We start from the raw sequence: 23,023 nt of genomic DNA on the forward strand, positions 1-23,023 counted from the left end.
GTATTTCCAGCTTGTCCAACTTGCAATGACTTCCATGGACTTGTGCAGAAAATCATGGAGCTGCAGGATATTTTAGCCAAAACATCCGCCAAGGTAAAAGCTACTCACAAGTATAGTGAAGAAACTAAGAAATCCTTGAGGTTTCAAACAGTTCTTTTTATAACCATTGATTTTCTCCTTTGAAGCATTCTTTATACCATACTATTGGTAGGATTGAATCTAAATCCTTGCTCAAGGAGAAGGCTTATAAATATTCAGACCCCAGCCATCTGTATACCAAATGATTCAGTAAATCAGGAATAAAGCAGATTACCTTTTATCCCTTGCTTATCACACAGCAAGATTTATTTTTAGTTTAAGTTTTTATTATTAGTTATTCCTACTTAGCTTTTTGTCATAAGCCAGAGGCAGCAAGACTGTGTAAAGAATATGGATACTATAATTTAGTCAAGGAAATGGTTTCACAAATGCTTTCTATCACTATATTACAATTATAGGTTGATTCACTAATGTCTTAAGCATATATCAGGTTTTCTGACAATTTCACTGGATTTTTTATTTTGCACAATAGTTATGAATTACTTGAAGGTTGTGTTGTATAGTGTATGACTTGTTATTTATATGATATAACTCCTACATTTCCTTTTTCACTTGAGTGAACATATTAATGAGGCAACATTTTTTAAAAAAACATGGAAAATGCTTTTCTGCATTGAAATATGATTTTGAATTAGACATTGATTTGTGTTTTATAAATTGTTCTTTTTGTTTTAAAGGCAAAAATTTTTCGCAAAAAGTAAAGAAGGAAAACCTCTTTCTTTTAAATTAAAGGTTTAAGTATGTTAATAATTAGGTGGATGATGGGTACAGATATCATTATTGCTAGATCCTTAAAAAACTTAGATGGCTGCCAGAATGTTTTGCATTTCTGTGTTGCTGGGATGGTGAACAATGTGAACCCTTCTTTTGTGCCACAGCTGTCTCGAGCTGAACAGCGAATGAATAGACTGGATCAGTGCTATTGTGAGAGGACTTGCACCATGAAGGGAACCACCTACCGAGAATTCGAGTCCTGGACAGATGGCTGTAAAAACTGCACATGCCTGGTATGGCTTCCATTTGTGTTCAGAGGAAGGGAACTCATATGTTCGCACTTCTTTAAAAATTTATTAAAACAATGTAATCATGAAAATTTCAAGACCCATTTCCTCAAGACACAACATTAAAGTGCCAGAAAACCTGGTCACATCTAAGAAACCCTGTGTTGCATTATTAAAAACACTTTCTAGTCTGTAAAGAAGATTATGGTTTAGGAATGCTATAAAGTTTATGTTTATTGATACACACATGAAGAGAGCAATTTAAATTAGCATATTAAGGTGATTCTCAAAGGATTCTCTTATAGTCCTCATTAGCATTTCCATGGATTTTGACCCTCTTCGTTTTATTAATACATTTTAGTGAAAGTAAATTGTAAATGGCATTAAATATCATGTTCAAATTGAGCAATGTAAACAAATAATGAAGTTTAAAAAATAAGATTATCTCTAATAGCTTACTAATACAGTGGAATACAAACCATAGAGTTTAAATGAACATGATTTTGGTATAATTGCTCACAAATAAGGTAGACTATTTTAATGCATTATTATTTTATTTTATAACAGTATATTTATATTTTATAACAGTATATTCAAAAGTTCAAAATGAGTTTGGTTTTGAACTTTTAAATTTCACATTGAACTCATCTGATAAAAAGTAGTCTTTCTAGAGAGAAATCAAAGATCTATGTGAATTAACCTTTAAAACAATTTTTCCATGTTCATCTCATTTTTTCAAAAGTAGAATATCATGTAAATAAGAAAGTAGTTCAGAAATAACTGAGTGTGTATAAGAGATGAAGAGAGAAAGAACGGATTTTTATTCAGTAAAATAGCATATTTCTGCCAAAATTATAACACTTTACAAATCCAGTAAAGCCTTCCCAGTCTTGTTAAATGGTCACCAAAAAAATCTAATTGAGTAAAATACAAGGTATGTTATAGCGAAGTCAATAAAATGAGTATGAAAGCCTAAGGAGACAACCACTTGAGATCTTCAGATGACCTTAAGGAATCAAATTCCTTGTGGGCCTGTCTGCAGTTTGGGGCATCCTTGTGGTAATCGTCAATACTAGCTTTCTTTGTAGGGGTAGCCTGTCCAATCTTACATATTCATTAAATATTCTTAAGACTGGGACTTCCATGATGGTAGCAGCTAGTCAAGAAATTTCCTGGTTTGTTGATGTTCATTTTGTGAGTAACCTGGGGATAATTGAGTGTTCCAAGCCTACTCTGAGCCTGCTATTCCCCCTGATGCGTGGTGCCCTTCCCATCACCTGTGTCCATATCCAATTGTCTACAGAAGATTAGGACTCTAGTTCATTTAGGATCAGATGCTTGACAAAAGATTGGGATCAGTCACCAAATATGTTATGATTCAACTTTTATTGCTGTGGGTCACTGTGTTTGGATGTTTAAATTTGTTTAAGAAGATAAAGGAAATAGGGTATTTATATGAAGAGTTTGACATTTTAAAAATGGACCAAAAAAACCTTGGAGACGATTTAATTCCTACTTAGAAATTCTTTAAATATTGTTTACTTTTCAGAATGGAACCATCCAGTGTGAAACTTTGATCTGTCCAGTTCCTGACTGCCCACTTAAATCAGCTCCTGCATATGTGGATGGCAAATGCTGTAAGGAATGCAAATGTGAGCATAAATTTTATGATGAATATTTTCTTTGGAAAAAATAAAACTTTATATTAATAAATGTTTAACCCACTGATTTAATATGGGCAAGCTAAGTAGCTTTTTGAAATAATGGAATAGTTAGAATTTCTCTGTTTTGCTTGATTTGTGCTTTTCCATTTTGAAATGTTGTTGTTCTTTTTTAGTAGGATAAAGTCTTTCTTGGAACAATCTATTCTGTATAGTGATGGTGGTAGGAAAGATGTGTAAGAATGTTACTGGAAGGCATTTCATCTATTGCATTGCTTAATATAAGTACCTCCAAAGTAGATCAAGAATAGCCCACACTTGGCTGCAATAACAAAGGAAATTCATGATACAAGTGACCTTCAACAGCAGATGGATATGCTGCTGCATTAGCCTAAATAACAGAAGTCCACATTATTTTAGAATCTTCCAGTGGTGATGGGCATGGCCTCAATTCAGAAAAAAATGTCTCACACACTAAGGAAGCTTTTCTACCTTTTAGCTCATATTGTATGAGCTCGATCCTGTAGCTATCCTCAAATGGGTGCTAGATCATTCATTAGTAAAAGAAATAAGTCCATCTATGTTGCTTATAATTTAAATGCCTTCTCCTTAATCCTTTTTAAAAGGAGTTCTTATTTTAATATTTTTTTGTAAAGGAGAAACATACTAACACTGAATTATTATAAAGTTTGCAGAGTATATAAAGCTGTGTAAGTTCAAGTGTATTCAAATGTATGCATTCAAGATAGAGGGAAGAAAGGAAGGAAGGGGGCAAAAAAAGAAATGTGGTGGACGAAGAGGGAGAGGGAATTACCAGTGGCTTTTAAGGTGGTTTAATGTGCACCTTACTCCTTTGTCATGCGTTGCTCTTACCTATACAGTGAGCCTGTACTGCTGTTGTTGAGATTGACATTATCAGAGAAAAATCAGGAAGTTACTTTGTAGTTCATTGATTTCATTCCCTCAGGAGCTCATTTATTTTTAATTTTATTAGGCTTTACATTAAAGTCAGTTTATTTCATGAAAGTGTAAGAACCTAGTCAAGTAAATTTGGAGAACCTATGAAGGATTGAATATAATTAATTGTTTTAACACATGTCATTAGCTAATTTCCTTAGTGAGAATTAATTTGAGTTTTCCTTGGACATCTCTTAATAACTAGAAGCTATGGTGATGTTCTATGATTTTCTTAGTAGGTATTTGGAGCTATGAAGAAAGCAGATTAAATATAGATCTTCCTAATTATAATACAACAATAGCTGGAATCATACTTTCTATTCAGCTTTCATCCTTTCCTCCCATAATTCTATGTTATTACCAGTGAACATGACAGATTTGCATTAAGTGATGTCAATTTTATTGGATATAGGCTGATTAAAATAATGGGCCATTGTGATGGATGCATTAGTCAGAAATGGTGACTTTGAGTTTTGATTCTACCATTTGTCTCTATAACCAAGAGTAAGCTGCCTATTAAATCATATTAATTCTTGAAATCTTCCCAGCAAACATGCAAGCACAATGAAATGGTAAAATATTGTGAGATTCATTAATACATAATGTTTCTGGCAGACTTTGGTATTGATGGAGAATTGACTATTTTCCTCATATCTAAAATATTGAAATCTGAAATTAATCATTGCACAGACCACAGCATTCTTGGGGGGGAAAAAGCCAAATCAATTAAGTTGACTCATTTTATGTGGGTGAAAACTCACAAGGATGATGTGACTTTGTCTTTCTGGTAATATCTGATGATATGTCAGATAAATTCCATGGGATATAGAGGGCTTATGACTATGTTTGTTATTTAAATGATTTGTACTTCTAATTTTAATGAATTCAGCATTTTGCTAGAGCTAGCAAGACAAAGCCATAAACAGGCATAGATCTTTTTCCTCCTCTAAGGGAAATAAGTGTTTAGTTCATATGGATATAGTTAGAGATTATTTAGGAAGGAGGTACAATTTTAAAACAAGTCACTAAGAATATTTTAGAAAATGTGCTTCTGAAAAGTTTCACATAAGACAGATACTTAACAAGTATCACTGACTTTTTAGAAAGTGCAGTTTTCTATATATATTCTTACAGTAGGAAAAACAAAATAGTTACATATTTCAGTAATTTTTTATGTATGCATGTATGTGTTATCTTTCCTGTAACATGAGGAGAAAGTCTCATTTTCCTATGTTAATGTTAATAGTAGTAGTACTTTATAACTTATGAGAACTTAATTTTATTGAAGTATACATTAATTTCCAAGGTGCTTACTCTTTTAAAAAAACACAAAAGCTCTCTTTTTAGACCTCTGTACTTACCCTATCTTTGAGACTTTTTTGATCAATTTCCTTTTTAAAAATTTGTTATAATCAGTTATACATGATAGTAGAATGCACTTTGACACATCATACATAAATGGATATAACTTCTCATTTTTCTGGTTATAAATGATATATGCCCAAAGTATAATAAAATGTTTGATTCATTCTACTATCCTTCTTCCCCCTGTATTCCCTCCCCTCCCTCCACTCCCTCTGCCTAATCCAAAGTACCTCTATTCTTCCCTACCACAACCTATCCCGCCTTGTTATGAATTAGCATCTGCATATTAGAGAAAATATTCATTCTTTGGTTCTTTGGGATTGGTTTATTTCACTTAGCATTATATTTTCCAGCTCCATCCATTTACCAGCAAATGCCATAATTTCATTCTTCTTTAAGGCTGAGTAATATTGTGTATGTATACCACATTGTATTTATCCATTTATCTATTGAAGGACAGTTAGGTTGGTTCCATAGTTTAGCTTTTGTGAGTTAAGCTGCTATAAACATTTTAAGTCCTTTGGGTATAAACCGAGGAGCAGGATTGATAGGTCAAATGGTGGTTCCATTCCAAATTTTCTGAGGAATCTCCATACTCCTTTCCATAGTGGTTGTACCAGTTTGCATTCCCACCAGGAATGTACCCACATCTTTGTCAACATTTATTCTTGCTTATATTCTTGATAATTGCCATTCTGACTGGCAATTATGAAGAATATAATAAGATGTAAGATGAAATCTTAGAATAATTTTGATTTGCATTTCTCTCATTTCTAGAGATGTTGAACATTTTTCATATATTTGTTGATTGATTATATTTCTTCTTTTTTTAATATTTATTTTTTAGTTTTTGGCGGACACAACATCTTTGTTTGTATGTGGTGCTGAGGATCGAACCCGGGCCGCACGCATGCCAGGGGAGCACGCTACCACTTGAGCCACATCCCCAGCCCTATATTTCTTCTTTTGTGAAGTGTCTGTTCAGTACCTCAGCACATTTATTGATTTGGTTATTTGTTTTTTGGTTTTAGGGTTTTTTTGAGTTATTTATATATCGTGGAGATTAATGCTTTACCTGAGGTGCATGTGGTAAAGATTTTCTCCCATTCCAATTGCCTTTTAAGTGACATAAAAACCAATAAACTATATTCTTCAGTGAAATTTGTTTAAGAAGATAAATCATGGGCTGGGGATGTGGCTCAGGCGGTAGCGCGCTTGCCTGGCATGCGTGCAGCCCGGGTTCGATCCTCAGCACCACATACCAACAAAGATGTTGTGTCCCCTGAGAACTAGAAAATAAATATTAAAAATTCTCTCTCTGTCTCTCTCTCTCTCCTCTCTCACTCTCTCTTAAAAAAAAAAAGAAGATAAATCATTTATTGTTTTCAAAGCTCTCGGAAAATAAAACACATAACCTAACTGCTCAAAGTTACTTTGCCAATATTGAAATGAATAAAACCATGTAATCGCCAGTCACTATTTGGTGTTCTTCAATTAATGCTTTCAGGCTTGTTTCATCGGAGTTGTTTGCACTATTCTAAGCAGTCCTGTTTGGTAGCCCCCATTTTTTTTTTTTACCACTCAGTAACTTAGCTCCATTCCTTTATCTGAATATAAACAGTGATGAATAGCAATAAAGTGATTGTTCTAGAATGAAGAGGGAGAAGCAAGCTTTTCTTTATTTGAATATACATGAGGAAAATTGTGGGAGGAATTGCTTAACTTTTCCTGGCTCTACCATTGAGCTATTGCTGTGGAGTTAAATAGGTTAATATTCAAAGTCAAGAATGCAAATGCCAAACCATTAAGGTAATGGTAAACTACAAATATAATGAAGTCATTATCACTTTTTCAGGTTAGAAGGCACATTCCTTGTCCCTCTTTTGATTTGTACAACTCAAATGAGCACCAAAGAATGTTGCTTCCACCTTCCTAACAAGAATATTTCATGACTTGTCCAGAATACACAGTTAGTGGTCCCAGAGAAATTCCACCAGACAGTGCCATGCTTTGTCAGTATGCTTCCGTTTTTAAATTTATCCATTAAAATTAATCCAAGTGATTCACTTATATCATTTGGAAGCTAAGCTCACTTCAGGTGTTCTTGAGTTCTAGTTGAGGCAAGGCAGAATTGTGAAGTAAACAGAGTTATCCTTTATCATTTATCTTCTCCCCTTTCAGCTACCATCTTCCTATCCTTTGTCTTAGTCTCAGGATTTTAACTAGTAAATAATGAGATTCAGTAACACAAATTCAAGATAGCCCTAGAAAACATAATGAATTAATATTTTGGGTGACATTAACTCTGAACTAGAAGGAGGTCAAGATCATGTAAAATTTGACTCAGTTTAAAAAACAGAGAATGTCAGAAATAATTGACTAAGTTCTAGGACATAGAAAGTTACTAAAAGTCACAGAAATTGGAAAACATAAAGTATCAGTGCTTTCATTTATTTTCTTCCAGTGGATTGTTGATTCAGGCTTTTTCATGGAACTCTGCTTCACAGAAAAGGTGATTCATGAAAATAGAGTATCTGAAATAATTCTGACTGATGCTAGAATGTCTTTTACTGAAGAGACTGTGTTTAAAAATAATAAAAAGGCAAATTTCCCCTTTTGTTACTTGAGAAATATAAAGTATGAAAATATGAATGTGATCATGAAAACTTGTTGGTGCTTGCTTAGTAGCAGTAGTACATGGTGTTTCCTCAAAGGCTTGATTTATATGAATAAATTAAAATTATTTTTCTTTTGATTGAACAAAATTAGAGTTTCAATACATAATATATACTATATTTTAATATGTTTTGTGCTGACTAGACAGCAGCTTGTTTTAATTAAAGAGTCATCTTGGTTTAGATAAAATAGACTTACTATAATGTGTTTGCATATTGAGTAGTAATATCTGTGGTTTACAAGTCCAATATTCTGAGTTTGAATTCTGGCTCTTCAGCTTATTTGCTGTGCATTTTGATCAAATCACTTAACCTCTCATAGTCTCTTAGAGTTTGTGTGAGGTTAAAGTGATTAAAACAATGTTAGCTATAATTATTTATATTAAAAGAATAATTCATATCTTATTGTTTAAAAATACAAAGTAGTGAAATGGTTTCATTGGATCATACATCTTAAAGCTACCTAGGACCTCAAAGTATTTCAGATATGTTTGAAAGAGCCATTTGCTTTTGGGAAGGTAAGATTTCATTATTTCTATTTTACAAAAGATTAGTGAAGCCAGATAAAGTGACTTTACTAGGCTCAAACAGTACATAATGTGAGGATTTTTTTTTCCTCTCAAATTGTGTTCTGATATATGGTACTACTTTCCCCAAACCTTTATCTTTCCCAAAATCTTTTATATGTAGGTATATCTAGATAAAGATTAATATTTAGAACTAATTTTTGTTCTATTTTCTGTGTGGTTTCTTTCACGCAGAATCATGTTTTTGAAATTCATTCATATTTATAGATGCAGATCATCTCTACCTATTACACTATTTTGGTCATTGATGCAGATAATTAATATTTATTACTGTATATGTATATATATTATTTGGGTTAAGTTTACACATTTCAGTCTCTTGTTAAAGGACAATTAGGTGGTTTCTAGATTTTGACCATATGAATAGTACTTCTAGAAACATCTTTTTATATGGTTTTTGGTCTAATATATGCATGTAATTCTAATGAGTATATACCTAACATTGGAATTTTTAGGTTATAGGTTAAAGTTGTTTTACTCTGTGGCAAAACCATATTGCCAAACAGTTACCAACAACATATGAATATTCCAAGTTGTTCCACATACTCACTCACACTTGACATTTTTCATTTTAGCCTTTCTGATAAATGATGATGTTGGTACATGATATTACATTAATTTTAAATTTGTATTTCCCCAGTGACCAATTAAGATGAACACCTTTTCATGTACAGCCATGTATCACTAAATGACTGGGACATGTTCTGAGGAATGCATCATGCGGTGCTTTTTTTGTTGTGTGAATGTCAGAGTGTGTACTTACACAAACCTAGATGGTGTAGACTACTTCACGTGTAGGCAATGTAGCATATAAATATGTTATAGCCTATTCCTACAGCCAAAATGAACACAGCAATGCAAGATTCAATCAAGTATATGATAAAATCATGCAGTCAAGAGATGGGATAGCCATCAGATGTATGAGGCTGCTGCTGATATAATACAACATTACTGTTCTATAGAAAACCTTTTTCATATGTGTGTGTGTATATATGGAGTACACTCTAAAATGGTAATAAAAGCATACTACAGTGAATACACAAACCAGTAACATAGTCATTATCAAGTATTAGGCACTTGTACATGATTATATGTATTGCAGTTTTGTTCCATGGGCAACACTGTACATTTGCTTACATCAGTATCACCACAAACACATGAGTAACATTACATTATTACATTATCAGAATTGTAATGTCACTAGGTAATGGAAACTTTTCAGCTCCATTATAATCTCAAGGATTACCATTGTATATCTGGTCCATCATTGACCTAAATATATGTAGCCCATGGCTATATTTATAGAGATTGTTTTCAATAACAGAAAATAAATGATTTTACTTTTGCAAAGAGAAATTTTCTTGCTTTTGAAGAGAGATTATAGTTTGGGAGGTTTAATTCTTTTATTTGTATATTTATATAAATGCTTCTGTCATATAAAATGAATAGTAATCTGGGGGTTATTAAAAGACTGTCTTTCAAGTATTTGTGAATACTTAACAAGGGCATTATAACCTTATAAAACTGATTTGGAGGCTTTTGAACATGTATTCATGATTTTTGAACAAAAATCAATGGTATTAATTCACCAAGAATCTCTTTATTCTTAAAAAAGGGGGAAATATAATTTATATAATTTATTTAGGTTATATTAAAAAAGGAAATTATTTTGGAGCAAAGTAACCAATAAACAGCTGTTTCCGCAGTAATGCGGGAAACATAGAAAGTATTCATGATGGGTTGAGGTTCTCATGCATAAATATAATTACAAATTATTGGCATTGTAAAGACACAAAGAACCTTACGACCAGAATGCCAATACTGTGAGAGGGGAATTACACAATAATGAAAAAGGAAGAAATAGGAATAAAAAAAAGAAGGTGTGATTTTCTAACATACTAGAGGCAGCATTTTTAGAATATTTCTTGAAAGCCCGTTGTTATTAAAGAATATTATGTTAAGAAACAAATATATATATGTTAAGAAACAACTGAGTGAACTGAAAGGTTCAGTTCACTATAGTGTATAGTGTACCACTATACACATGTATAGTGATCACTATAGTGTATAGTGTACCACTATACACATGGTAACTATGTGTATAGTGTTGTCTGAATTCAGTCTTGTCTCACTAAAAGCAGAATAATTTAGTATTTAAAAAATATGTAATTAATCATAGGATTAGGACATTTTTCTAATTCTATAGGTATGTGTGAAAAAAGTGAGCCGATTCATTTGTGTATTACTTTGTTAAGATAATGAATCTATGATAGGTAGTGCTTTACTAAAAACAATTAGCTAAGTTTTATGAAAGAGAGATTTCATCAAGATAATCCTGTGGTTTCCCAAATACTCATTAATTTTGTGCTTATATTTTTTCATAAACTCTTCAAAAAAGCATTTGGCACACTGCTACCTTGTATATATTATACAAACTGATAAATGCCAGATCAGTGGAAAAATACTGAACTGGCAATTTATTAATAAGCAAGAATAATTATAATGAGCAATATAATCTTCAGATCAATTACTATGAAGCACCACATGATGCATTTTAATGATCTTTAGAAAAATATAAATCTCATGTTAATTAGTAAGCTTAAAGCAGAGCTGGGATGCCAGGAAAAGTTAGTGCAGAATCACAGGATGATAATAATGTCACAGTGACTTAGCTGCCGTGTTTTTAATGTCAGATCTGAATAGTAGAAGCTATTTAACTCTATTGTTCTTTCTTACTAATACTGCTATAGTATTTTCACCATTTTAAGTAAAAAGAATCCTTGCACATAATAAATTTTACAAACCATGCAAACAGGTGTAAACAAGATGGAAAAGTCTTCTTTATTCTCCCTCCCTCAAACTTCTAGTCCTTGTGCATCTTTCTTGAGGAATTTTATTGCATCCTCTCTCGTAAAACTGTGCAGGGTTTTTACATGTTGTAAATGATATCATGCCTTTCTTGAATTTTCACCTTTATAAATAATATATACTTAAAATATATGTTGATATTTTTGTATCAATGAAAATCACTTTATATCATTCCTCTCTATAGTTTGTTCTGATTTTATTTCTTGTCTCTCAAGGGATATTTGGTTGCTTCCAATTTATTTTATTTTCCTCATGAGAAGCAATACTTCAGAATGTCTTCATACATAATCTTTATGTACTTTTATACAGCTTTATCTGTAGGGTAGATTGCTAAAAATGAAGTTGCTGGGTCAAAGCCTATGGCACTTTAAATATTGCCAGCTCTTTCCAAATTATTCCACAAAACTATGGTACCAGATTTTTTTTTTTTCTCTTTAGTGAAGGAGCACTAGGTGGCAGTGCTGAGGGAAACCTGAGAACAATACTTTTGTCTGTTTCACTGGGTCTTTTAGAAAGGGAATTAGAGGGAGTTTTTCTTTTTTTCCAAGCAACCTTGACAAGATAATGCCAATTCGTGGGAGATCCTGTAATAAAAGATAGTGTATGGAAGACTAAGCGTTCTTGTTTTACCACAAACATTGTTGTCTGGTATGCTTGAGGGAAATTATTGTTCAAATTAATTGCTCTTCTGCATCTTTGGTAAATTTCGTAAATGGCATAAGAATTTGTTGAATTCATGTTTTTTGAAAAGAAAGTAGTTTTCCAGAAGATGTAGCATCACATACTGCCCTGTGATTCTGAGGCATTGTGCTGTGCCTATTTAATCATGTTTTATTTTAATAGGAAGCACTCTGCTTCTAGTTCTTCACTCTGAATTATAATTTCTCTTCATTATTAAAATCCTTGAATAAATGTATTTTGGGGACTTTATTATTTTTCATGCCCCATTAAATTTTCTCAAAAGGACTTCTTTGCCTATATAATGACATTGCTTAAATGGCTTAAAACTCTTCAGAAGAAAGCCTTATGCAAATCTGTCTGTAATAATAATTAAGTCAAACTGTCTCACACAGTTCTAGGGGACTAAAATGGGATTCTTTAGGTGATCAGAGGGTTAGTTCTTTTTAGTAGTGTAAGGTTTTGAAACTAGTGTCAGGGATTTAGATTTGTACCAAACCAGAGTGATAATCTAGGCATCATTCATATGAGACTCAATTTAAGATGGAAGAAAAACACTTAGGCAGAGAATGCAGCTTCTTATCTTCAATGTTGTTAGGTAATTGTTTTAAAAATGAACTTATTTTCTTCTCAAAAGCAATTGCACAAAATGGCATTTTGAAATCAGAACAGGGAAGTAAGTTATATGCAATTTAAAGCATTTTAGAAGTTGATTTTGGCAATTATGTGGAAAGTAGTAACTTAGGAAGACTAACTACATAACAAAATTAAATGGACATGGCAGTACCAGGTGGAGAATAAAGTAAAAGCAGCCCCCATCCCCAACAAATAGTCCAGCTGCACTGAACTCGACACTGGACATCTTAAATTCTGTTTGTTGCTTCTGTCTTTCTGTGCATATTACAGATTTTATAAAATTACTATAGAATGCAGATTTTATAAAATTATATAAAATGAAGTGAGAGAAGCATAATTACCAATAGTTCAGCATAAGGAAAGAAGAGAAAAAAATTATCTTTTTTTCAGTTTAGAGATAGTTGGAATGGGGTACAATATGGGCACATTTCTCTATATGTGAAAGTTGATCCCAAACTCCAGAGTTTAACCATAAAAAATATACATGAAAGAACATGAAATTCCTTTGAAAAGTTGTTACTGGAGTTGGTTGTGTTAAGAATGGAGCTGCATCCAGCTCTTAAAAGTGTTAAGTTGGTAAAATATCTATTCATCAAAATGGCAGATGCAATCCCACTCCAAGTTCACATTATATATTCTACCCATATTGTATACATTTATATGTAGATTTTACTTCTAAATGACAGCAGTTTCTGTCTGCAATCCCTTTACCCCAATTGTTGCAATATCTCTATTAAGGACCTCGCTATGTCATCTCTGAAGTATGGGCAGATATAGGACCACATTAGGTTTTAGGATTTGAGGCTCAGACCTTGGAGATTTGGGTTGTTTTATACTTTAGTTGTATTACAGGTATAAAATAATTTTTGGTTTGCCTTCATAATGATCTTCATTTTATTTCTTTTGAGTGATTAAGAAATGTTTTACAAATATCACGCAACAAACTCAGCAACTCAGAAGGGAAATTTTCAGTCCATGCAACTCAATAGACAATATAAAGATATACTATCTATGATTTTACCTGTTCGCAAGTGACCTCAGTGATCCATGACACATACATTGGGAATTTTGATGAGACCTGAATTTTTTTTTATCAGAAAAGTTATAATGCCTATATGCAGAAACACATTACTTAGCTTAATGCTTCTCAAATTTTAATGGGAATGTGAATCACATAGGGATCTTGTTAAAATCAAAATTCTCATTCAGATTTCTGGGATGGGGTCTGAGAGTTTTAATTTCTAACCAGCTTACAGTTGATGCCAAAACTGCTTGTACGTGTAATGTACTTTGATTAGCTAAAACTTAGCTTAGTGAGTGTGTTTTCTGACCATCTGTAATCTCAAGGTAGTTTGTACTCCCTCTCTTTTTAGTTTCAAACATGCAGTAATGTCTTAGGATATATATCTTAGGATATATGCTTTGAGTTGACATTTTGTAAGTATTTTCTGAGTATGAGAACATAACATGAATCATCCCTCTTGCCTCTCATAATGGCTCCCAATTTATGTTTGAAGAAACTGAAGCTGACTTTCTTTGCCCAAGATAACCTAGCCAGTAAAATGGTAGCACCACAATTTAAACACATGAAATGTTTCCTGCATACTGCTTCATATGATGTATAACATATTTCATTAGTGAAAATAGAAAATCAGTTGGAATGGAAAAATGAAAGTTTGAGATGTTTTGAAAATAGCAAGGATCATGTGTTTGGAGGGTGCTATGGTCTAAACATGATTTGCCCCTCTGAAACTCATATAGCAGTTTAGTTCCTATTTTGAAATATTAAGAAATTAGAAACTGTATCTGACTATGATGTATAGAGGTGAGACCTTTGGGACGTGATTAGGATTACATAATATTACTAGCTTTATAAGAAGAGATTCTAGAAGACACATGTGTGCTCCCTGTCTCTTGTCATGTGATGTCCTCTGCCATCTTTGGACTTTGCCATCAAGAAGGCCATAACTAGTTGGGCATAGTGACACACACCTGTAATCACAGTGGCTTGGGAGCCTGAGGTAGGAGGATCACAAGTTCAAGGTCAGCCTCAGCAATTTAGTGAGGCCCTAAGCAACTTAGTGAGTCCTTGTCTCAAAATTTAAAAAAATGTAAAGGGTTGGGGGTGTGGTTCATTGCTTAAGCACCTCTGAGTTCAATCCACAGTAACAAAAATAAATAAACAAATAAATAAATAAATAAGAAGAAACCATAATCAGATATAGCCCTTTGAATTTGGACTTTCAGAACTGTAAACCCAAACCTCTTTTTGTTAAAATTTACTCAGTCTTTAGTATTATTAACAACAGAAAACAGACTAATACAAAGTATATGCAAGTACTTAAGAAATACAACTTTATAATGCTAATTTCTATATAACTTATAAAAGGATAGAAAAATCAAATATAAACCCTACAGTATTCATCATTAAAATGAAGTACTGATGTCTATTAGAAGAAGTATAGCTTTTCATTAATTTGTAGTTTTTCCTATATAGGAATAGAAACTAATTCTTTTAGTTTAGGAAAATAACTTTCAAAGGAAAATATCTTCTGGCTGGATTTTTGTTGGTTTTGGGTAACAAAAAGGACAAGGGAAACACATTGAATTAAAAATTAAAAGTGTCAAAAAGTCCAGCTCTACATTGATTATTCACTGGAATCTTTGAATATGAGTGATCATGAATTCTTTTTTGGTTCCCAAATCACTTAATTTTTTTCTTTGTATTTTTATTATGTGTCTGTTTCTAAATACTTGCAGAATAATTCACATTTGTCTGATTTTTCCAGACCTTTATTGACTTACTATTCTTTCATAGAATATATAATTTTAATTTGTTGGTTCTGTAAGATGGACTGTCTCTTTACTAAATTAAACTGTTATAATCTGCCTTGTAACTATTAGTGCCCCATATACACTCTGATTTTCTGTTTTTATTGTAGGCCTTGTAAGAATAAAATTAATAAAAACAAACCAGTATGACAAAACTTGATAACAATGAGTTTTACACAAGTTAAAGTTCCCTTATTTTTCACAAAAAATTCTTCCATTAGTTTATGCTCCTAGAATGGTGCTCTGCCCCTCATAGTCTTGGGGTCATTTTAGACATAGTTATCAAAAAGGAGTTAGGGGGCCTGCTCAAAGGCACCTTGTGATGGTAAAACAGTATGGGCAGATGGCCCTTCATAGTCTATTGATTTTTATTCAAAGTATTCAGGTCTTTTAAACTGGTTTCAGGCCTTCATAGTTTACTGTAGAATCATTGTAAGAAAAGTGAACCATGAGCCTTTTTTCCCCTGAGTCCTCATTGTTAGCTTTGGGAAGCTAATTCTTTATTATGCTTGAACAGAGGAAAAATGCAATGGGGCTGCACATTCTTTTCACACTGTTTCATGGGTATGCATCATGTTTTTAAACAAATAAAAAAACTGAACTTTCCTCATTACAATTAGGACATCTCAGAGCACTATTAAGAATTTCCCATTTATATTTATGCTTGCAGTTCACCTTCTGCGTTTCTCAGGCCCTGATTCTCAGTAAGGTCACTTTTATTTGTTGCTTGGGAAGAACAGAGGGGGTGGGCTAGCACAGAACAAGATGGACATTGTACTTGTTCACTGATTTATTTAATCTATTAATGTCCTTTTAGACCACAGATCTTAAAAGCTTAGGGACTTAGAGCTGGGGGAGACAATCCATAAAATGTGAAGTGGGATGTAAGAATTGGATTAACTGTCTTGGCTGAGGGTTCCATATGCCCAGGAATGAATTTAGGAGTTGAGTGAGAGCTTGGAATTATTCTAGAAATAATAGTATGGGATGATAAAGGTGATATCAAATATCTTACATTGCGTCTCTTGTCTATAATTTTCATTCATTTGAAAAATAGCTACTAAGCACTTCCTATGAATTGGGGTGTGTTAGATACTGAGGAAACAGTGGTAATGAAAATAAAATTTCTCTTTATCCTTAGAGTTCTAATAAGCAAGGGAGAAAGACATCAATTGTATAATGATCAAGTATGCAGTGCAAAAGTGCAATATTAGGATGTTGATAAAGATCCTGTAATAAGTGAAATTGGACCAATAGGGAGACCAGGGAAAGTATTTCTGAGAAAATGATGCTGGAATTGAGATATGATGAACAAATGGAATTAAACTAGTGAAAAGGTGAAAGAAGAAATGTAGGTTAAGAGAACTGAAACAGTAACGTTACTGTATAGGGAGGTGGCATGTTGTGAAAGGAGGCTAGGGTACCTGGTGTGCAGTCATACAGTGAGAAGCAGCTGGGGAAAAAGAAAATAGTCAGATTCAAGAGTTTATTTTTTATCCTAAGGGTTTCAGATGCACATTACATATTTTAAGTAAGACTTTTTTTTTGCAGGTATCCAGGAAAAACTAATAGTGGCTTCATTAGGTCGAAGAGGTGCAAAGTGGTCAGAGACTGGATGTATTTTGGAGGCTGAGCCAATAGGATTTTCTAAGTGTTGGGTATGGGCACAAGCAAAAGAAAAGTTGAAGATGATTCCAAGGTATTTGAATCAAGGAAGTAGAAGGACAGAATTGCTACCCCACGAGATGCAAATGTTGCTAAATGAGCTAGATTTGGGACTGTGGCTGAGAACAAGAGTTCTATTTAGATATGTATACGAGGAATTTTAGATATTAAGTGTAAATGTAGTGAAAATAGTTAAATACATGAGTCTGGGACAAAGTTTTTAATGGACATAAAATTCTGGACAGTTGAATTTTTTTATGTTTTTTGGCAATTTGTATTTGGTTTTTTGAATTAATTTTTCATGTGCATTATCTACTTTAAATTCAGTTATTTGTATTTTCACTTACTGATTTATAAGAGTTCTTTTTAAAAACAAATTCACCTAATATATTATAAAAACATAGGTTTATGTTGTTGGGTCATGTCTTTAGTTCAACAAGGTTTTTTAAAAACGATATAATTGAATCTTTCCATCTTTTCCTAGTAGTTTTACATTTAGTGGTATCATATTTTTAAAAGAAAATATTTACCTTTGAACTTTTATCATGCCCCCTTTATTATTTTAAATTTGAATAATGTGGGTTTTATTTTAGTGTGTATACATGAGATATTAAATGTAGTTAACATTTTTGTCAAATAAGTTAACCAATAATTCCTATACCATTTGTTAAACTATCCCTTTCTTTACCAATTAACATGACCTTTATTTACATACTTATATGTGTTTGAGTCTGTTTCTAGATTTGCATCTTAACGTATTTCTCTCATACTGATTTTATAGTACTTTAATCATTGTGTCTTACTAGTATGAGTTGTTCAGAAGAGTCAAACTGCCATCATTCTTCCTGGCAAAATTTTCTTTGCATTATTTTCCTATTTATGTGTCCAGATGATTTTTATATATCTTGAGAATTATCTGTCCCTGAATAATTTTAAAAGCTAAGTCACATGTATATATGATTCTGATATGTTTTTAAGCTACTTCTTTCATTGATACCACAAGAAATTTTTGTTTCATTAGTGAAAAAATTCTCATGATTTCAGATTTGAAATATTTCAGAAGTGTAGTAGTTTGGGGTATTGACAAGTTCTAGACTTTAGCAGTAGAAATGGAATGAATAAGTGGTAAGGAAATGAAATTAATAGTATATAAGGAGGTAAGAAGTCAAGCAAGTTTCCATTGTGGTATTGAACACATTTTCCAATGGGCAGTGTTTCCCAAGACAAATCCCAGCTTTGGTTGGAAACAGATTATTTTCAGTTCCAAATTCCCTAGTGACTCTGAGGAGGATGAGTAGTAGGTTGTCATCAACATCAAAGGAAGTTGTTTTCTTCTCTTAGGATGAAGGAGTGGTATTTCCTGTTTCATCCATACATGTGGTGAGGGAAATAAACAATCTAAGTAAGATGGTTTCAGAGAAAGGAACATTATCTTCACTGAAAATTTAACTTTCAGTTAGAGCAGGGAGGTTAAGGAGATATTTTGTGAGGTGTTAGATTATAGAAGATGCACATAGACAGTGATTAAGATGGAAGATTGGAAACTACATCAGCTGGCTTTGGATGTATAGCAAAACATGCCCAAATTAAATAGCCTGAAAGTAGTGTGGCATATTGGATATTTGAAATGAGTGCAGTGGGGATTTTGTTTGTTTTGGTTTGGGTTTTAGTCTTTTTTTTTAAATTTTGTTTTAATTAGTTACACATGACAGTACAATGACCTTGACATATCATACATTTGAATCAGATGGGATATAATTTCTCATTTTTCTGAGTGTACAGATTGCAGAATCACATTGGTCATGCAGTCACGATTGGTCTGGCTTTGATTTATCTAGTCTTGACTGAGTTTGTTTATGCATTTGTAGTTAGCTAGTGGGTCACTTTAGCTGGTTGGTTTATGATGGTTTCATTTTTGAGGCTGAAGTGTCTAGAACCTCTTTGCAAAGAGACTAGAGCCTCTTTGCTTGGCTTAATAATATGGAAGTTGAAAATCTGCTTGCAAAGCCCCTTGAGTAATAGGCTAGGAACTTGGACATTGATATGTCTAACATATTCTATCGGCCAAATCAATTCAGAAGTACTTGTAAAGTCACATTGATAGGAACACAGAACCAGGGAAGGAAAAACTTATAGTCATTTCTAGAATTTTCTATGACCTGGGAGGATGATTCATGGGGAGAAGAAAGTCAGAGTGGTATGAGAATGAAAGCAGGAATGATGTGTCTGGGAAACACTTTCAATTTGGCCAAGAGTGGCAAGAGATGAAGTATGGTGGGCTTCATTGATCTCAGTGTCTTGATTCTTACTCTGGGACTATTTCAGAACTAGTGTAGGCTGTGTTCTCACATACTATCAAGAGTCTGGTGGAAGTAATTGTCAATCACCATGCCTAAAGCCAACCACGGTTGAAGAAACAAATGGTAGATTAGAGATATGAAGGTCTACTTTTTGGACAGTGTTTCAGATAGAACAGAATAGAAATGTGGTATGGTACCTTTAAAGAACACTAGACCAAAAATGCAGGGATCAGAAGTGGTTAACTCCTAGGATTCAATCTCAAAGCAGAAATGGCAGTGATAGTGAATGGCAGATAAGGAGTGAGGTCTCTCAGAAAATTCTAACTCAACTTCATATTGAAAGCTAATTTGAGTTTATATTTGTTTATATTTAATAGATTAGGTTATTGTGTTTTATAGAAGGTAGTGGTTACATAAGTTTGTAGTCCCTCCAGCAAATGTATGAGTGTACCTTTTCCCCTACATCCTCGACAACTTTTATTGTTAATTGTATTCTTGATAATTGCCTCCTTATATCAAAGAAAATATTCAGCATTTGTTTATTTGGGATTGGCTAATTCCACTTAGCATTATTTTCTCTAACTCCATCCATTTACCTGCAAATGCCATGATTTTGTTCTCTTTTATTGCTGAGTAAAATTCCATTGTGTACATATGTCACAGTTTTTTATCCATTCATCTACTGAAGAACATTTAGGTTGGTTCCACAGTTTAGCTATTATGAATTGTGCTGCTATAAATATTGATGTGGCTGTGTCCCTGTAGTTTGCTGTTTTTAAGTCCTTTGGGTATAGATAGAGGAGAGGGTCAGCTGGGTCAAATGGTGGTTCCATTCCCAATTTTCCAAGAAATCTCCATACTGCTTTCCATATTGCCTGCACCTATTTGCAGTCTCACCAGCATGCAAAAGAAACAATCTGGGCTGGGAATGTGGCTCAGGCGGTAGCGCTCATCTGGCATGCGTGCGGTCCGGGTTCGATCCTCAGCACCACATACAAACAAAGATGTTGTGTCCGCCGAAAAAATTCTCTCTCTCTCTCTCTCTCTCCTCTCTCACTCTCCCTTAAAAAAAAAAAAAAAGAAAGAAAGAAACAATCTGTGAGGTGAATAGAGAGCCTACATCTTGGGAGCAAATCTTTACCCCTCACACATCAGTTAGAGCTCTAATCATGAGGGTATATAAAGAACTCAAAAAGCTAAACACCAAAAAAAACCAAATAACCCAATCAATAAATGGGCCAAGGACCTGAAGAGACACTTCTCAAAAGATGGTGTATAATCAATCAACAAATACATGAAAAAATGTTCATCATCGCTAGCAATTAGAGAAATGCAAATCAAAACCACTCAAAGATTTCATGGCAATCCAGTCAGAATGGCAGCTATTATGCATACAAACAACAATAAGTGTTGACAAGATGCGTGGGGGGGGGAGGAGAGGGGGGAGGTACACTCATACACTGTTTATTTGTTTTTATGTGGTGCTAAGGATGAAACCTAGAGCCTCAACTGCCCTAAGCAAGTGCTCTACCACTAAGCCACAACCCTAGTCTCTGGATCTTGTTTTTCTATCCATTAGACCAATCTATATCTTTGGAGAATTTAGACTATTTACTTTCAGTATTATTGTAGAGAGTTTTTTTAAAAAATTTCCTACCATTTTGGCTTACTTCTAATATTCAGTTCAGACATGATTCTCCTGTAGTTAACTATTCTTCTAGTGACATTCATTCATGTGGTGGCTCTGATATTTATTTTTTATTTCTTCTATGTGGAATATTTCATTTAGTATATTTTATAGTACTGACATAGTGGTTATGAATTCTTTTAGGTTCTGCCTATCATGGAAGGCAGAATAAAATTCTGCTTGAACACATTTTATCTTTCAGAGCTTGATATTTATTATTATAACTTCTCCTGGCTTCAATTCAGTATGAAAAGCGATATCTATAAGATTAAAACTGACATTAGAACTCTTCATGCTATTCAATGCCAAAGTGGGGAGATTTTTTGCTGAGTCATGCTGATTTAGATTTCATCAGAATTTGGGGTCTTTAGAAGATGCCCAGCACTATATGGCTTTTCCTCTAAGTTTCTGTGGGTGTGGAGGTAGTGATTGTACCAACTTACCTCTGATACAATTCTCGGAGGCCCCTCCAATCTTTGGTATGTACTCGTACCTACTAGATTTCTAGTGGGCCAGAGGAGGTGGTCCCTAATTGTTGGTGATTAGCAGCCAGGTTACTTCCTATTAGGGGGTACAGTTTTTTTGTGCCCTTCTGAAGAAAAGCTCCACGCATTTAGCATTGTCAAATCCAGTGTGGGCTCCCCTGAGTATATTTTGGAGGGTATGGGGTGTGGCAGTCTAGTTAGAGGTATTGTAGTTCGGTTGATGTGGCACTGTGTGGCCTGTGGGGGAGGTAGGAGTGTTATCCCCTTTGGAGTGCACATGTCAGTGGGCTAGTGTCTGGGCATGCTGGGTAGTGCTAGTATCTGTGGGATGTACCTCTGTAAGTACCTCTGCTGTTGTGTATACATGAGGTTTTCTGATGGCTGCTGGATCCTCATGAAATGCCTTCTGTGAGTCTGTGGATCTGAGTGAGAATTGAGTTAAGTGTCAACTCTGGGATTCAAAGATGTGGATCCTGATAGAGCTGCAAGGGCACAGGTGCTACTTCCCTGGTTGCTATGGTTTTCTCTCTAGCTGGTTTTTATTAGTCAGATCAGAGGGCCAAGTATGAGTGTTTGGAGGGTGTTGCTAGCTGCTTTTGTTGGGTTTAGGGTTTAGAGATGTCTGTGACTGCTATGGAATGCTGAGAGCTGGTTCCCCTCTTCTGGAGCTTTTTTGTAGTGGCTCTATCTAAGGGCTGTTGGCTCTTTGTAACTATGGAACCTATGAATGCAAGCTCTCTGGGCAGTCTTTAACACAGAAGCCTCCACCCTGTGTGTTGTAAATGTCCAGGATTTTACCCAACCCCATGACTGGGATAGGATGTCAGTTGGCTTGCCTTCTTCTGAGCTACTGCAGTTGGTGACTGTGAATCACTGAACACCTTCTTCCCTCCACTGGGACTTCTTTATAGTGGCCCTATATAAGTGCTTGGTGGCTACCTGCAAATGTGGGTGCAGATTCTATGTGGCAGGGAGAAACTGTATTAATTTCTTCTAGGGACCCTGCTAGCCATGGACTCTACAAAATGGCTGCCCTGCCCAGCACAGATTTTTGCCCACAACTTGGACTGTACCCTCAGATTTTTTTCACTATCTTGTTGTTTCTGTCTCATTTTAACTGGGTCTCCTTTTCTTTTCAACTATTGTTAAGGAAGAAACAATAAAAAATTGCTTATGGGATTTTTCTCTTTCTCTCTTTCTTACCCCTCCCTTGAGATAGGGTTCAAGGTCAAGGAATCTTTGCTTGTTTTCTGTTCTGATAACCAAATTTCAATTCCCTCCAAGTCTCAAGCTGACCAGTACTGAGTTTTAGAGTGTTTATTCTGTCACATACCTCTCTGCTTAGCTGTTCTTTCACTGCTTTGTCTGCAGGCTCTAGAGGAGTGTAGGACTATTGCCTAGATCCCCTCTGCCATTTTATGTGACTCCTGAACTAGTTTTTGTAACTTTAGATGAATAACACTTTGAAAGATGGAAATTTGTCCTAGAAATTTCATGCCAAAGGAATAGCATGAAACCAAAATTTAT

General features: G+C 34.1%; 1 protein-coding gene across 2 annotated transcripts in view; it reads left to right on the plus strand.

Moving 5' to 3' along the window:
• Positions 1 to 23,023, plus strand: part of Nell2 (neural EGFL like 2) — a 360,268-nt gene that overhangs the window by 113,526 nt on the left and 223,719 nt on the right. For both annotated transcript variants that reach the window (XM_078014849.1, XM_078014850.1), the window contains exons 8-10: positions 11 to 93; positions 978 to 1,106; positions 2,650 to 2,752. In XM_078014849.1, coding sequence (XP_077870975.1) covers positions 11 to 93; positions 978 to 1,106; positions 2,650 to 2,752 — 315 coding nt within the window. The remainder of the gene's footprint in view (positions 1 to 10; positions 94 to 977; positions 1,107 to 2,649; positions 2,753 to 23,023) is intronic.

Source organism: Ictidomys tridecemlineatus, chromosome 6 (genome assembly GCF_052094955.1).
Source record: "Ictidomys tridecemlineatus isolate mIctTri1 chromosome 6, mIctTri1.hap1, whole genome shotgun sequence".
Classification (NCBI taxonomy): domain Eukaryota; kingdom Metazoa; phylum Chordata; class Mammalia; order Rodentia; family Sciuridae; genus Ictidomys; species Ictidomys tridecemlineatus.